This window comes from Mobula birostris, chromosome 9 (genome assembly GCF_030028105.1).
Source record: "Mobula birostris isolate sMobBir1 chromosome 9, sMobBir1.hap1, whole genome shotgun sequence".
In the NCBI taxonomy this organism is placed as follows: domain Eukaryota; kingdom Metazoa; phylum Chordata; class Chondrichthyes; order Myliobatiformes; family Myliobatidae; genus Mobula; species Mobula birostris.
This window is the reverse complement of record NC_092378.1, coordinates 13,841,646-13,857,027: the sequence shown is the minus strand read 5'-3', so window position 1 is coordinate 13,857,027 and position 15,382 is coordinate 13,841,646. Positions and strand designations below refer to the sequence as shown.

General features: G+C 39.2%; 1 protein-coding gene across 8 annotated transcripts in view; it reads left to right on the top strand.

Annotated features, from left to right (window-relative positions):
• Positions 1 to 15,382, top strand: part of ptprq (protein tyrosine phosphatase receptor type Q) — a 188,752-nt gene that overhangs the window by 156,616 nt on the left and 16,754 nt on the right. For all 8 annotated transcript variants that reach the window (XM_072267504.1, XM_072267510.1, XM_072267508.1 and 5 more), the window contains 2 exons: positions 10,722 to 10,803; positions 14,132 to 14,222. In XM_072267504.1, the coding sequence (XP_072123605.1) occupies positions 10,722 to 10,803; positions 14,132 to 14,222 (173 nt within the window). The remainder of the gene's footprint in view (positions 1 to 10,721; positions 10,804 to 14,131; positions 14,223 to 15,382) is intronic.

Sequence of the window (15,382 nt, the reverse complement as noted above, 5' to 3'; positions counted from 1 at the left end):
TCCCTAGGCCTCCTGTCCCATGATCCTCTCGTATCCCTTTTGCCAATCACCTGTACAGCTCTTGGCTCCATCCCTCCCCCTCCTGTCTTCTCCTATCATTTTGGCTCTCCCCCTCCCCCTCCCACTTTCAAATCTCTTACTAGCTCTTCCTTCAGTTAGTCCTGACGAAGGGTCTTGGCCCGAAAGGTCGACTGTACCTCTTCCTAGAGATGCTGCCTGGCCTGCTGCGTTCACTAGCAACTTTAATGTGTGTTGTCTAAAATTCAATGTTTCTTAATCTTCTTCCTGGGCCCTTAGCTCCCAGTGGAGCACAGGCCACTGATACTCTCCTGACCACCCCCCCCCCCCATCCGAAGTCGATGGTCTGGTTGGAGTTCATCAATGTTTCTGCAATCCACTATATCCTCTGTACAGGGGATTGGCCTCTACAGCTTCACCAGAGCCCTGTGGGCCGGCTTTACCCGTTCCCACCTCTCACAATGGGGACGTAGGGTCAGACTTTGAGAGGCAATTCAGCGTTTCCAAGGTTATACAACTAGAGTTTACCTGAGATAATAGAGTTCTACTACCTACAACTTTGAATAGTTTAAACTTAAAATATGAACTTAAATTTTCCGTAAAGGTTTATGTGCATATTTGCATCTGTAAATGCTCTGTAAATTAACTATTACTAAATCAGTAAAAGAGTGGCCCTGTTCTGCAGCATGAATGTCATACATCTGGTGTGGTAATGTGTATGTCATGCTGGTGCAGTGTTGAAGATTTGCTTGTGTGGAAGCAGCATTCAGTTCATTGGCTTGCTGACAACAGTACCTGCATGTTACAAACCACTGTTCTAACTGTACACATAAAAATCTGACAGCATGCCTGGCACACTGGCTTTCAGGTTCAAAATTCTGGTTGCCTCCAAACTAACACTCTGATGGCTCCTTTCTCCCAGTTATTCCTCGCTATTCTTTAGACGCAAGGAGATTTATGTCATCCAGTAAGTAAACTATTCAGTCTATTAAGAGTGCTGTTGTCCTGACAAGGCATAACACAGGCAAGGAGTCAACTGTTTTGTGTCCCTGCCAATGTCCTATCAGTTCCTTATCATCCCATATTTCATTAAGAATCAAATAAAACCAAGCTACCAAAGTTCAAAGTACATTTATCATCAAAGTGTGTATACATTATACAACCTTGAGATTTGTCTCCCAACAGACAGCCATGAAACAGAAAAATCCATAAAAAAAACCAAAACATGAAGCAATAAACACTAACGTATAGCGTTCTGAACTGAAGTTCACAAAGAGAATATGTCCACAGACTCTTTCTAGATTGCGCACAGATCTGGGTAAATGTTGCCTCAGGTCCCGATACCCTGACCTTTTCAATCTGGCCCGGTACCTAAATCATCGTCTAAGCATTGGATTCATTCGCTTCGATGCACTCTGGGATCTGGACCCAGCCACCTTGATTCGGCCTGTACCTGACCTTTCTGATTCAGCCCAGCACTTAAATCGATCGAACCTTGGGTCTTCCTCGGTCTTGGAGCCAATAGGCTGTCACGCCTCGCTTCGGTTGTGCCACGTCAGATTGCCTCCATGTCCAAAAGGGAGATACGGTACAGACTATTGCTTGTGATGATTATTTGCCAGAAATAGAGTGATTAGCAAAGCATTCTGTGGTCTTCCTTGTTTCGTTAGCCACCAGCCAGAAGTCACTGAGATTCACCAGTGACATCTTAAGCTGGAAAAAAATAACACGTCTTTAGAGCGTTGACACATTGTTCTGCAAGCTAACCCTAAGCCACATAGTTCTTTATTTTGTTTACAAGTATCACTGCTCAATTCTAATTGCTCAGTTCTTTCTAAGTTTCTGAAGTCTGTTTTGTTGTGAGCTGAAAATTGCAGAGTTCAACAACTGATTAAAATGACTCCCATTTGTTACTTGAGCCTAGGGAATACAATTCTTCGCTGGATACACAGAATGGAAAGTTTCCTTGTTCATGGTAATTGATTGTAATTGATTACAATTGGCCATTTTGCCCCTGTCTCAAAGGTATGAAGTCTTGGACATAAAATGCATTTTGTAGGAATTGACAAAGTTCTACTCAAGCAACATTAGTAAAAGCCAACATACCAATGTAATTAGCACCCATGGCTGTAAGCACCACACATTCAGAAGGGTCCAGGCAGTGCATATGAAAATGTAATACTAAAGGGGTTTTAGTGTTTAGGTAGAGACTTTGTGCAAGATAAGGACCAGGGACCTTAGGAAACTTTTTCAAGAAATGCTATTCTTTTATTTAAAGTTTTAAACAATCATTGAATTTCCAACATTATTTTGTGCCTTAAGATTTACCTTGAGTGCTATGTTTAAAGTAAAAATATAATATATTTTAGATCTTTGATTTTAAAACACCATCTATTTTATTGCTGTAAAAACTTACAGAAGCCTATAGAAAATCCATCAGATTGTAAAATCATGCAATAATTGTTTGTTATGCTTTTGGTGCTATTCGATTGATATGAGGCGTATACTGCCTTTGCTCAACAATGCAACAGGTTGATATTAATTATATTTGATAGTGGGAAACTAATTACACATTTAGCAGTCTGAAGGAGGTAGACAAAAAGTTGAGGAAGGAGGTGAATTTGTATGTTTTAGAGAAGTCGTGCCATTAATAGAGGTTGGTAGCAACTTCACTTTTAGCAGTTTGTGACAATCTTCCAACAGATTGAAGACTACAGAAAGAACTATACAAAATTACGAGGGGTATAGATAGGGTAAATGCAAACAGACTTTTCTTCCACTGAGGTTGGGTGAGACTACAGCTAGAAGCCATGGGTTAAAGGTGAAAGCTGAAAAGTTTAAGGGGAACATGAGGGGAAACTTCTTCACTAAGAGGGTCATGAGAGTGTGGAATGAGCTTTCAACACAAGTGGTGCATGTGAGCTTGACTTCAACGGCTGGATACGTCGTAGGAGTATGAAGGGCTATGGTCCCAGTGCTGGTTGATGGGACTAAGCAGTTTAAATGGTTCAGCATGGACTAGATAGGCCAAAGGGCCTGATTCTGTTCTGTACTTTTCTATGATTCTATGACTCTATCCATAGACACCAAGTACTGCAGATGTTGGAAACTGGAGTGAAAAAAAAACTGCAGGAGGAACTGATGCAGTGCCTTGACCCGAAGCACTAACCATCTCTTTGCCTCCACAGAGGCTGCTTCATCCACTCATTTCTTCCAGCATTTTAGTTTTTGCTATGGCAAGATCCTTTTATTATTAAGTTGCAGTGCCTGGCCTACAGTTCTTGGATCTAGAGGGTTTGTTCTAGAGAGCATCTTCCTGGCATGTCTTCATGATGTTCTCTTGTCCTCTCCCATGAAATGTCATTTGAAAGTAGTATCTCAATAGAATGAGAATTTAAAAAGAATTGGAAAGAACATTTAAACGTAATCCAGAGTAAAATGTGACTAATGATTGAACTCTTATAGGTTTTAATACTGTAATCTTACAAATACCTGGTTAATGAGTTATTTAATGTTACAAATAAAGTTTAACTAACTATTTAAGTTAAACACCAATTGCTCTTCTAAAAAAAAGTGCAAATCCCAGAATTTACTCCAAAAAGTCTATTCTTGGTAGACGAAGTCAGTCCTGCAGTACACGGGCCTAAATGGTTTGAAACATTTCCACTGTCAAATCATATGAGTCACGTCTGTTAGGGTCTTCTGAATGCACAAAGCTAAGAATATAAGATCATAAGAAATAGGAACAGAAAGGCTATCTGGTCTGTCGAGACTGATCTGCTGTTTAACAAGAGAGTGCTGATCTGTCTGTGGATTCAGCTCCACCTACCTGCTTTTTCTCCATAACCCTTAATTTCATTTGCAATGCAAAAATCTATTTAACTGAATCTTAAATACATTTAATACGGTAGCCTCTACTGCTTCCCTGGGCAAAGAATTCCACAGATTCATTACTCTCTGGGAAACACAGTTTCTCCTCATCTCCAACTTGTTACTGGAGACCCTGGGAGCTGCCAAAGTCAAGGTCAAAGCTCTCAGGAGCTGTTGAAACAATATTTGTTTAACAATAAGGTGTAATATGCATATGAGCAAGGCGGTACCTACATTTGAATATTGCTGGAATTACGGATCCTCTACATCTTTTGTGTTGATGATTTCTTGCTTCAAGTGCTCCCGAGGTCTTTGGCCTTGACCTTGGCTGTCCCCAGAATCTCTGGGCTCCTTTTTGTTGATGCCCAGGGCCCGTTGTTAATTCACCCAGTCCAGAAATCAGACTCATTCGTTTCTGCAGCAGACCCTTATACCAAACCAATCAAATCCCCAGGTTGCAGCATTGATCTGCAGTGCACTAGAGAATGTCGACTGATAAATGTTTACGCAAATGACTGCTCAGGAATCATGTAATGACATCACTGGAATGCTTAAGAAAAAAGTATAGAAGGACTTTATTCATATAAGCTGCTCTCTCCTCAGAATCAAATGTGCCCACAAACATTTATGCTTATACTTAATTTATAAAAACAACGTACCTAGGACATCTTCAGGGAGCAGTGTCTCAGAAAGGCAGCGTCCATTATTAAGGACCTCCAGCTCCCAGGGCATGCCCTTTTCTCACAGTTACCATCAGGTAGGAGGTGCAGAAACCTGAAGGTGCACACTCAGCAATTCAGGAACAGCTTCTTCCCCTCTGCCATCTGATTCCAAAATTGACATTAAACCCTTGGAGACTACCTCATTTTTTTTTAACATACAGTACTTCTGTTTTTTGCACGATTTTTGATCTATTCAATACATATATACTGTAATTGATTTATTTATTTATTATGTATTGCATTGAACTGCTGCTGCCAAGTTAACAAATTTCACTTCACATGCCAGTGATAATAAACCTGATTCTGATTCTATAAAATTATTAATTTTCTACAGTTTTGTCTGTTAACTCGGCAACTATTTTTGTTAATTTTATCCTGCACTTTAGATAAGGTTTTTTGGATTACAGAAATGAACATTGAATACTATGTACCCAATAATACATACATAATACGTTACCTAATGAAATAAAAGTATACAGTTTATAAAGCAATAATTTTTTCAAGCTAAGTGACTTGGAGTATTGTGCTCAGTTCTGGTAAGTACACTACAGAAAGGAATTGGTTGTGATGGAGGAATGGCAGAGGAGATTCAACTGAAAATTGGCTGGATTAGAGGACTTTAGATATTGAGGAGAGATTAGATAGTCTAAACTCGTTTTCCCTGGAGTGAAGGAGGCTGAGAGATGATCTGATTGATGTATAATGTTATGACAGGGAGATAGTCAAAATCCATTTCCCAAGATAGGTGTGTCAAAGGCAAGAGCGCAGGGATTTCAGTTGGGAGGGAGTTTTAAAAGGATCTGAATGGTACATCTTGTACACAAAGAATGGTTGGCTTATGGAACACAATGGCAGATGAGGTGGTAGAATTAGATTCAATTACTGCATTTAAGTGGCACCTTGACAGATACTCAATAGGCCAGGTATTAAAAAGTAGATTCCTAATGGAGGCAAATGGGATTAATGTAGGTGGGCAAAAGAGTCAGCGTGAATATGGTGGGCCAGAGGGGCCATTTCTGTGTTGTACCACTCAACAACTATGAATTACTGCACAACACAGTATTTGAATAAAGCAAATAGGACATAAATAATTAAATTTCCTGATTTAATAAGAATTTTTAAGAGATGTTTTACTCTGGTAAAAGTCTGAAGTAAAATCATAAATTAATCTTTTTTATTTTTATGTACTGTGCTGCTTTATACAGTGGCCTGAGTAATTTTTAACTTTACTGATGTATTTTACAACTAGATGGACATTACAGAGTTCAATATGCTGGTTTCTTTCATTTCTAATAGTGATGCCAGCCTATACAGCAGAAGTTATGATAATATTTATCTGTATCAATATACTTTTAAATTTCAGAACTTTCTCTTGCTGCCAACAAAACAAATTTAGTGGATGTGCAGTTTTTTGACAAACCCTTGAACTATATTGTAGTTATGGAAAACAGGGATAATGTTTATGGCCATAACAAATTTAATAAAAAGTCATTATGTGCCCAGCTGCAAGATTCAGCTATAAAATTGCTTGAAGTAAAATTAATACTCTAAATGTGAAATGCATATTTAGAAAAAACATTAAAATATATCATGAGAACATCTGTGAAAATGGACAGGACAGTAATTTATATGGGTTTTAAAGGGTAGAACCTTACAAAAATTCTAAAGTTTAAAAAAGTGCATAAAATTCTATAGTAATTAAAGGTGGTGTTCCAGTTACAAGAGCACATTAGAGATTCTTTTTTTTTTTTGAAAATGCAGAAAGCTTAGAAGTCCTAAACATAAATATAGTGGCCCTGAAGTTCCTGCAGTAAAAGTTCTAGTTGTGTCATTCAGCATTCACTCTGTAGAAACCTTTCAGATCAATGGAGAAAAACTCATTTGTTAGGCATTGGGTGCAAGTACCACTTAGGGTGCAACTGATCTACCAATTTTCCCATCCTTGCCACAATCTTCAGTATCCATCTATTGTCGGATCTTTCAAGGGAAAACCCACTTAAATCCAACCATGCTACACTTGATTTGCTGGAGATTGAGCAACGGAAAATGCAAAGGAGATTTACCAGGACGCTGCCTGGATTTGAGAACGTGTCTTATGAGTAAAGGTAGAACAGTCCAGGGCTTTACTCTTTTGGACCAAAGTGGGATGAGAGACAACTTGATAGAGGTGTATAAGATTATGAGAGGTATTGAGTGGATAGACAGAAATCTTTTTCCCGTGGCAGCAATGGCCAATACCAAAGGATATCCATTTAAGGTGAGTGGATTAAACTTTAGGGAAGATGTTAAAGATAGATTTTTTACATAGAGAGTGGTGGGTGCCTGGAATGCACTTCCAGGAATGGTGACAGAGGCTGACACAATGGGGCACTTAAATGTCTCTTGGATATGCACATGGATGTAAATAAGGTAGAAGGTTATGGGTTGTGTAGGGAGGAAGGATAAGGTTGATTGTTTATATTGGTAAGTTTATATTGGTTGGCAAAACATCGTTGTCCAACGGGTCTGTACTAGAAACATAGAAACATAGAAAATAGGTGCAGGAGTAGGCCATTTGGCCTTTCGATCCTGCACCGCCATTTATTATGATCATGGTTGATCATCCAACTCAGAACCCCGCCCCAGCCTTCCCTCCATACCCCCTGACCCCCGTAGCCACAAGGGCCATATCTAACTCCCTCTTAAATATAGCCAATGAACTGGCCTCAACTGTTTCCTGTGGCAGAGAATTCCACAGATTCACCACTCTCTGTGTGAAGAAGTTTTTCCTAATCTCGGTCCTAAAAGGCTTCCCCTCTATCCTCAAACTGTGGCCCCTCGTTCTGGACTTCCCCAACATCGGGAACAATCTTCCTGCATCTAGCCTGTCCAATCCCTTTAGGATCTTATACGTTTCAATCAGATCCCCCCCTCAATCTTCTAAATTCCAAGGAGTACAAGCCCAGTTCATCCAGTCTTTCTTCATATGAAAGTCCTGCCATCCCAGGAATCAATCTGGTGAACCTTCTTTATACTCCCTCTATGGCAAGGATGTCTTTCCTCAGATTAGGGGACCAAAACTGCACACAATACTCCAGGTGTGGTCTCACCAAGGCCTTGTACAACTGCAGTAGTACCTCCCTGCTCCTGTACTCGAATCCTCTGGCTATAAATGCCAGCATACCATTTGCCTTTTTCACCGCCTGCTGTACCTGCATGCCCACTTTCAATGACTGGTGTATAATGACACCCAGGTCTCGTTGCACCTCCCCTTTTCCTAATCGGCCACCATTCAGATAATAATCTGTTTTCCTATTTTTGCCACCAAAGTGGATAACTTCACATTTATCCACATTAAATTGCATCTGCCATGAATTTGCCCACTCACCCAACCTATCCAAGTCACCCTGCATCCTCTTAGCATCCTCCTCACAGCTAACACTGCCACCCAGCTTCGTGTCATCCGCAAACTTGGAGATGCTGCATTTAATTCCCTCATCCAAGTCATTAATATATATTGTAAACAACTGGGGTCCCAGCACTGAGCCTTGCGGTACCCCACTAGTCACCGCCTGCCATTCTGAAAAGGTCCCGTTTATTCCCACTCTTTGCTTCCTGTCTGCTAACCAACTCTCCACCCACACCAATACCTTACCCCCAATACCGTGTGCTTTAAGTTTGCACACTAATCTCCTGTGTGGGACCTTGTCAAAAGCCTTCTGAAAATCCAAATATACCACATCCACTGGTTCTCCCCTATCCACTCTACTAGTTACATCCTCAAAAAATTCTATGAGATTCGTCAGACATGGTTTTCCTTTCACAAATCCATGCTGACTTTGTCCGATCATTTCACCGCTTCCCAAATGTGCTGTTATCACATCCTTGATAACTGACTCCAGCAGTTTCCCCACCACCGACGTTAGGCTAACCGATCTATAGTTCCCCGGTTTCTCTCTCCCTCCTTTTTTAAAAAGTGGAGTTACATTAGCCACCCTCCAATCCTCAGGAACTAGTCCAGAATCTAACGAGTTTTGAAAAATTATCACTAATGCATCCACTATTTCTTGGGCTACTTCCTTAAGCACCCTGGGATGCAGACCATCTGGCCCTGGGGATTTATCTGCCTTCAATCCCTTCAATTTACCTAACACCACTTCCCTACTAACATGTATTTCGCTCAGTTTCTCCATCTCACTGGACCCTCTGTCCCCTACTATTTCTGGAAGATTATTTATGTCCTCCTTAGTGAAGACAGAACCAAAGTAATTATTCAATTGGTCTGCCATGTCCTTGCTCCCCATAATCAATTCACCTGTTTCTGTCTGCAGGGGACCTACATTTGTCTTTACCAGTCTTTTCCTTTTTACATATCTATAAAAGCTTTTACAGTCCGTTTTTATGTTCCCTGCCAGTTTTCTCTCATAATCTTTTTTCCCCTTCCTAATTAAGCCCTTTGTCCTCCTCTGCTGAACTCTGAATTTCTCCCAGTCCTCAGGTGAGCCACTTTCTCTGGCTAATTTGTATGCTTCTTCTTTGGAATTGATACTATCCCTAATTTCTCTTGTCAGCCACGGGTGCACTACCTTCCTTGATTTATTCTTTTGCCAAACTGGGATGAACAATTGTTGTAGTTCATCCATGCAACCTTTACATGCTTGCCATTGCATATCCACCGTCAATCCTTTAAGTGTCATTTGCCAGTCTATCTTAGCTAATTCACGTCTCATACCTTCAAAGTTACCCCTCTTTAAGTTCAGAACCTTTGTTTCTGAATTAACTATGTCACTCTCCATCTTAATGAAGAATTCCACCATATTATGGTCACTCTTACTCAAGGGGCCTCTCACGACAAGATTGCTAATTAACCCTTCCTCATTGCTCAAAACCCAGTCTAGAATAGCCTGCTCTCTAGTTGGTTCCTCGACATGTTGGTTCAAAAAACCATCCCGCATACATTCCAAGCAATCTTCTTCCTCAGCACCTTTACCAATTTGGTTCACCCAATCTACATGTAGATTGAAGTCACCCATTATAACTGCTGTTCCTTTATTGCACACATTTCTAATTTCCTGTTTAATACCATCTCCGACCTCACTACTACTGTTAGGTGGCCTGTACACAACTCCCACCAGCGTCTTCTGCCCCTTAGTGTTACGCAGCTCTACCCATATCGATTCCACATCTTCCCGGCTTATGTCTTTCCTTTCTATTGCGTTAATCTCTTCCTTAACCAGCAACACCACCCCACCTCCCCTTCCTTCATGTCTATCCCTGTACTGTACTGTTCTATGTTACGAAAATTCAATGACAAAAAATAAATGTTAGACATGAATAATTAATAATGAAAACTACATTGCTTAGTATATGCTCTAGTTATGTCTCATACTGACTTTACACCTTTACATAACAGTTTTTAGAAAGTAATCATCAGATGCATTAAAAAGTGAATGTGATTTCTTTTCTATTTTCATGATGCACACTACCCTTCACTGCCCTTAATGGTACTTCATTTTATATCCTAAAGAGTTGAAACACTTATAATACTTCACAAAATATTTGCATTGCAGATTACTCAGTTATAGGAAGTCTCTCAAGTAAGTAGTTACATCTTGCTTTTTGTTCCTAGATTGATAAAATTTGATCTGTGATTTCTTTTCCATTTCTGTCAGATTAGAAGGCAAACTTCCAAATGGAGTATAAATCATAGAAGCATGACCAATTGCATGGTAACTGGAGAAGGGCTTTTTGTTTCCCTCTGGAATGAACTCATATGTCTGCGTTTTAGCTTTGGAAGCAATGCTGGCTCTTTTAAAATCCCTTGGAGTGCAAGAAGCATGTGACTTTTAGAATCACAATACTTTGATTACACATATTTATTCCAATTTACAGGAAAAAAATCACTGTTTTACATATTATCGTTAAAGAATGTTGGATCCTTTTGCTGTATTGATAAATATCTTTCCAAATAAGTTCACTATTATTTCAAAATGTTTTCATCAAAAGGACTTGCACCTTATTTTAAGGAGTTCTTAGAGTATAATCTACAGCAGAATGACTGTACGTAGGTGGCAAATTTTAAACAGGACTGAACTAAATTTGTCATTTTTTTTTTACTTCTATCTACCCCAGACCCATTAACAAGAAGTCATTTCTGCAGCATGTGGAAGAGCTCTGTGTTAACAACAACTTGAAATTTCAAGAAGAATTTGCGGTATGTCTCCAACAGTTGTCACAACACACAAAGAATTTGGCAGCTTTGCATGTCACAATTCATGTCTAGTTTAGTGCATGTGAGACTGGTAAGAACACTAGCCTTGATAATCAATACCTAGTTACCAGATCTGATGTTTATTTAGTAATGTTACACTGATTTAGATTCTTCACTATATGTGGTGACCTAATCAGAGTCATTTACCAACCGTGTCAGTGTAGGCTTATCCCTAGTAGACTACCCCATAATGACACTTTTCTTGCTAGGTGTCATTCATTAAAGAAAGGTAGTTTATGGTTTTTAAATGTTCCGTTCTTCTGCAAAGCATCAAGATATTTTCAACACATTGAACTGCTCCTCAGTGCAATGTAATCTAGTTTTAAAACATGAAATTCAGTTCCTGGAGCAGTCTACAATTTTGACTATGGAGAAATACAGGTCCCTCATGATCTTACTTGAAAATGGATAGTGAGGCCAAAAGAGGAAAGATAATTGATAAAAAGGAATTATATAAAAGAAATATACTTCGTCCAAAATTATAGTGTTAATTTTTGTTTTATATTATTTGGGGATGACCATATATTACCCTGAGATTTATTTTCATGTGGGCATTCACAGTTAGTACAAAAAAAAACACAATAGAATCAATGAAAAACCACACATGGCAGAGACAGACAAACAACCAATGTGCAACAAACAACAAACTGCAAATACAAAAAGAAAAAACAAACAAAATAATAATGTTAAGTAAATAAGCAATAAGTATCGAGAACATGAGATGAGGAATTCTTGAAGGCGAATTCATAGGTTGTGGGAACAGTTCAGTGGTGGAGTGAGTGAAGTTATCCCCTCTGGTTCAGGAGCCTGATGGCTGAGGGGTATTAACTGTTCCTGAACCTGGTGGTGTGAGTCCCGAGGCTCCAGTACCTCCTTCCTGATGTCAGCAGCGAGAAGTGAACATGACGTGAATGGTGGGGGTCCTTGATGATGGATGCTGCTTTCCTGTGACAGGGCTCCTTGTAGATGTGCTCAGTGGTGGGGAGGTGTTTACCGTGATAGACTGAGCTGTACACACTATTTGCACAGTTTGTTGTATTCTGCACTCTTGTTGTCCGCTCTAGTGGTGCAGTCTTTCATGAATTCTATTATAGTTATTGAATTTATTCAATGTTCCCACAAGAAAACTAATCTCAGGGCTGTAATGGTGACATATATGTATTTTGGTAATAAATTTACTTTGAATGTTTTGTAAGATTTTCTATTCAAGGGCATTGGTGTATCCACACCAAGCTTTGATGTAGCTAATCAATATACTCTCCACCTCACATCTATAGAGATTTGTTAAAGTTTTAGCTGACGTGCCAAATCTTTGCAGACATCTAAGAAAGTCGAGGCACTGCTGTGCTTTCTTTGTAATGGTACTTATGTGCTGGACCCAGGACAGATCCTCTGAAATGATAACGCTGAGGAATTTAAAGTTGCTGACCCTCTCCACCTCTGATCCCCTGATGAGGATTGGCTTCTGTAAGGAGAATCAGATTTGGCTTAAATCAGAGGAACATTGTCCAGAGGAAATAGTCCTTGAATCCATGCTTTCTGGCTCATTTTATTTCTAACTTCCAAAATGTATCCTTGTCAAATTCATGTTTCTTTGTCAGTCTTTCCTGATGATGAAAAGAGTTACGTTGCTGCTAGCACTCTTTCTGAATGAGAATGCCTGGTTCACTTGAATTACTCTGCGCTTCTCCCGCTATACAGACTTACTTTCCCCAGATGTTGAGGGTGGAATAAGACAGCCAGTGCAAAAACTGAGGGATCTTGTGAAGTGGATTGAGCTTCAAATCATCCCTAGCAGCATAGTACTGAGTCCAAGGCTATGGAATATCCTGGCTCCCTAGGGCAGCTTCCTGCTGCAAAAAGTTTTGCCACTGATTTTAAATGTTTAATAAAGCCTTTACATAAACCAAATTCAAAAATGTTTTAATAAAAATAAATACATTAAAATAAAATATTTCAAACACTTATCCACATTTAGCCATTTCCATGGTTTGATTACCCTGTTTAAATGAGGCCACCTGAAATCCCTGCCAGAAAGATGTTGTATGTAAAGAGCATTCAATCCCTGATCTCAGCATCTCAATACTCTGCTTCTAGTTTCAAGAGTAAGATGAGCAATTGCAGAAGGTAAGGTGCATTAGAGTATGAACTCCAGTTTATCTTTGACTTGCACATTTGGCTGAGCTCATGTCAAACATCTTGATCCAGCTCATTAAATAGAAAGCATCCCCAACATAGCATGCATGTATCAATTCGTTTTGACTGCTTCACTATTAAAAATAAATTCAAATAGTCAACATTTTTTTTCTCTGTGTGTGGCACTTTTCTTTAGGAAAAATAATGACTCACCGATCTCCAAAATGGCTAAATGACTCAATTGGCAGCTTCATATAACTGGTTCATTATAATAATTGATACAGACAAAATGAAATACTTTTATTTATTTATTTATTTATTTATTTATTGAGATACTGTGCAGGATAGGCCCTTCCAGTCTTTCTAGCCGCACCATCCCTATTTAATCCCAGCCCAATCTTGGGTCAATTTACAATGACCAATTAACCTACCAACCAGTCTTTGTACTGTGGGAGGACACTGGAAACCCATGCGGTCACAGGATGAACGTACAAACTCCTTACAGGCAGCAGCAGGACTTCCATCAAATTGAATTTACATTAAAATTCACTTTCTTAATCTTTGGATTAGACTCTGCTGGGCTAGAACTTACTGGGAAATGTAATGCATGACTATAGCCAGAGAAACTTATTGCCCTAATTCTCTGTGAATTCAGTTCAATGGGGGCGCCTCAGTACCATGCTCAGCGGAAGCTTCCCTTGTGTTGGAGGCAGTCACCCTCAGCTGTCCCCCGAGCTTCACCTTATCCATCTTTGGATAAGGCTGTGCTATGATTCTCAGAATATTTAGTTTGTTGATAAGTATATCTTAACTATATTGTTGATGACCCCTTCCGTACTGTACTGATATTAGGAAACCATGCCCCACACTCTGGACTCATATTCGTTTGCTATCCTACCTAATAACTTCAGGATCCTTACAATGGTTTTGACAATATCTTTCTACTTTTAAAGATTGTCCCATATGTTATAAGGCTTAAAGGGGAATACATTTCGTTTGAAAATAAATCTTTCATGCAGTATAATTATTCCAGATGTGCTAGAAGTTTATGAAGTACAAGTCAGCTTAAGGGGCTGGAAGGCCTAATCTTGCTCCCATTTCTTATGTACCTTATTTATAAGACTCTGTTTTACAGGAACTCCCCAAGATAGGCCAAGAGCTCACATCATCTGATGCTGACTTGCCTTGGAACCAAACCAAAAATCGCTTTGCAAATATAAAACCATGTAAGTTATGTAAAATAAACTGGTAAAGGATTTTGTATACTGTATTTTGAAAACAATTTTTAGAGTTTAATTTTGAACAGACTGACCAAAAGTTATGAAGTATTTGTTTCAAACCAAGCACTTGTAAGACTGGCTAACAATACTTTTTATTCAGTCATGTTATAGGTGAGTAAACCTTCATGCTAAATAATGTCAAGAAATGCATGATGATGCATGTTCATTGGAGACTTCTTTTATAAGAACACGGACCAATGTTCAGAAAAATATTTAGAATTTTTACTGGAGTAAACTCTTGCATAACATTAGTTAGAGTTGAAGCCAGAATAATCATAATTGTCACAACACATCCAGTAGAGTTATGCCAAAAATCAGTTCCATCTCCACTTTCACATGCTGTTTTCCAAATCAGATGTTTCCACATCTGGAAATGCTCACCAATTAGCTTGCAGTTGTTTTATCTAATCCCTCTATTTTAGCAAGTTATTTTTAATTTCTTTCATACACATGGACTGCACACTATTCCTCAGTTAAGAGGTCTAGTGGGAAAGTTACATACCTTCTCTTTCCTGGCCTGCTCTTAAAATAACCACTAGGAGGTGCACAGGAGCTGCAAGAAATAATTCATTCTGGTCTTATATATGAAGCAGCTGATTTTTACTCATCACTTAGCAGTAGTCATACAATCTCGTCAGCAACTCACCATGTACGGCATCATCAGTTACAAACATATCACATCAAAATTTGTTGGTTCCAAATAAACAGCTGTTAAAATGTATGCCTAGAAACTGGATCAATTTCTCCCTTTTTTGTATTCTTAATCACGCATAAAAGCCGCTTGTACCAGTTTTGCATTGTTTCCTGTTGAAATCCTGCCCATCAAGAAATTAGAGTGCACATAATTCACTTGAGTATGCGTGTCATTTCCCCTCATTATTCGTTCCCACAATGGCACTGACAGCTTTTATTGTGCTCATGAGTTGGGACACAGAGCAAACAGGCTCTGTGTCCCAACTCATCCAGGCCGAATAATTTGCCTATCTTAACCAGTCCCATTTGCCTGCATTTACCATCTATCTCTCTAAATGGTTGCTATTCATGTACCGATCCAATTAATCATTGCAATTGTACCCACCAATGGCACTTCCTCAGCTATCTGACTC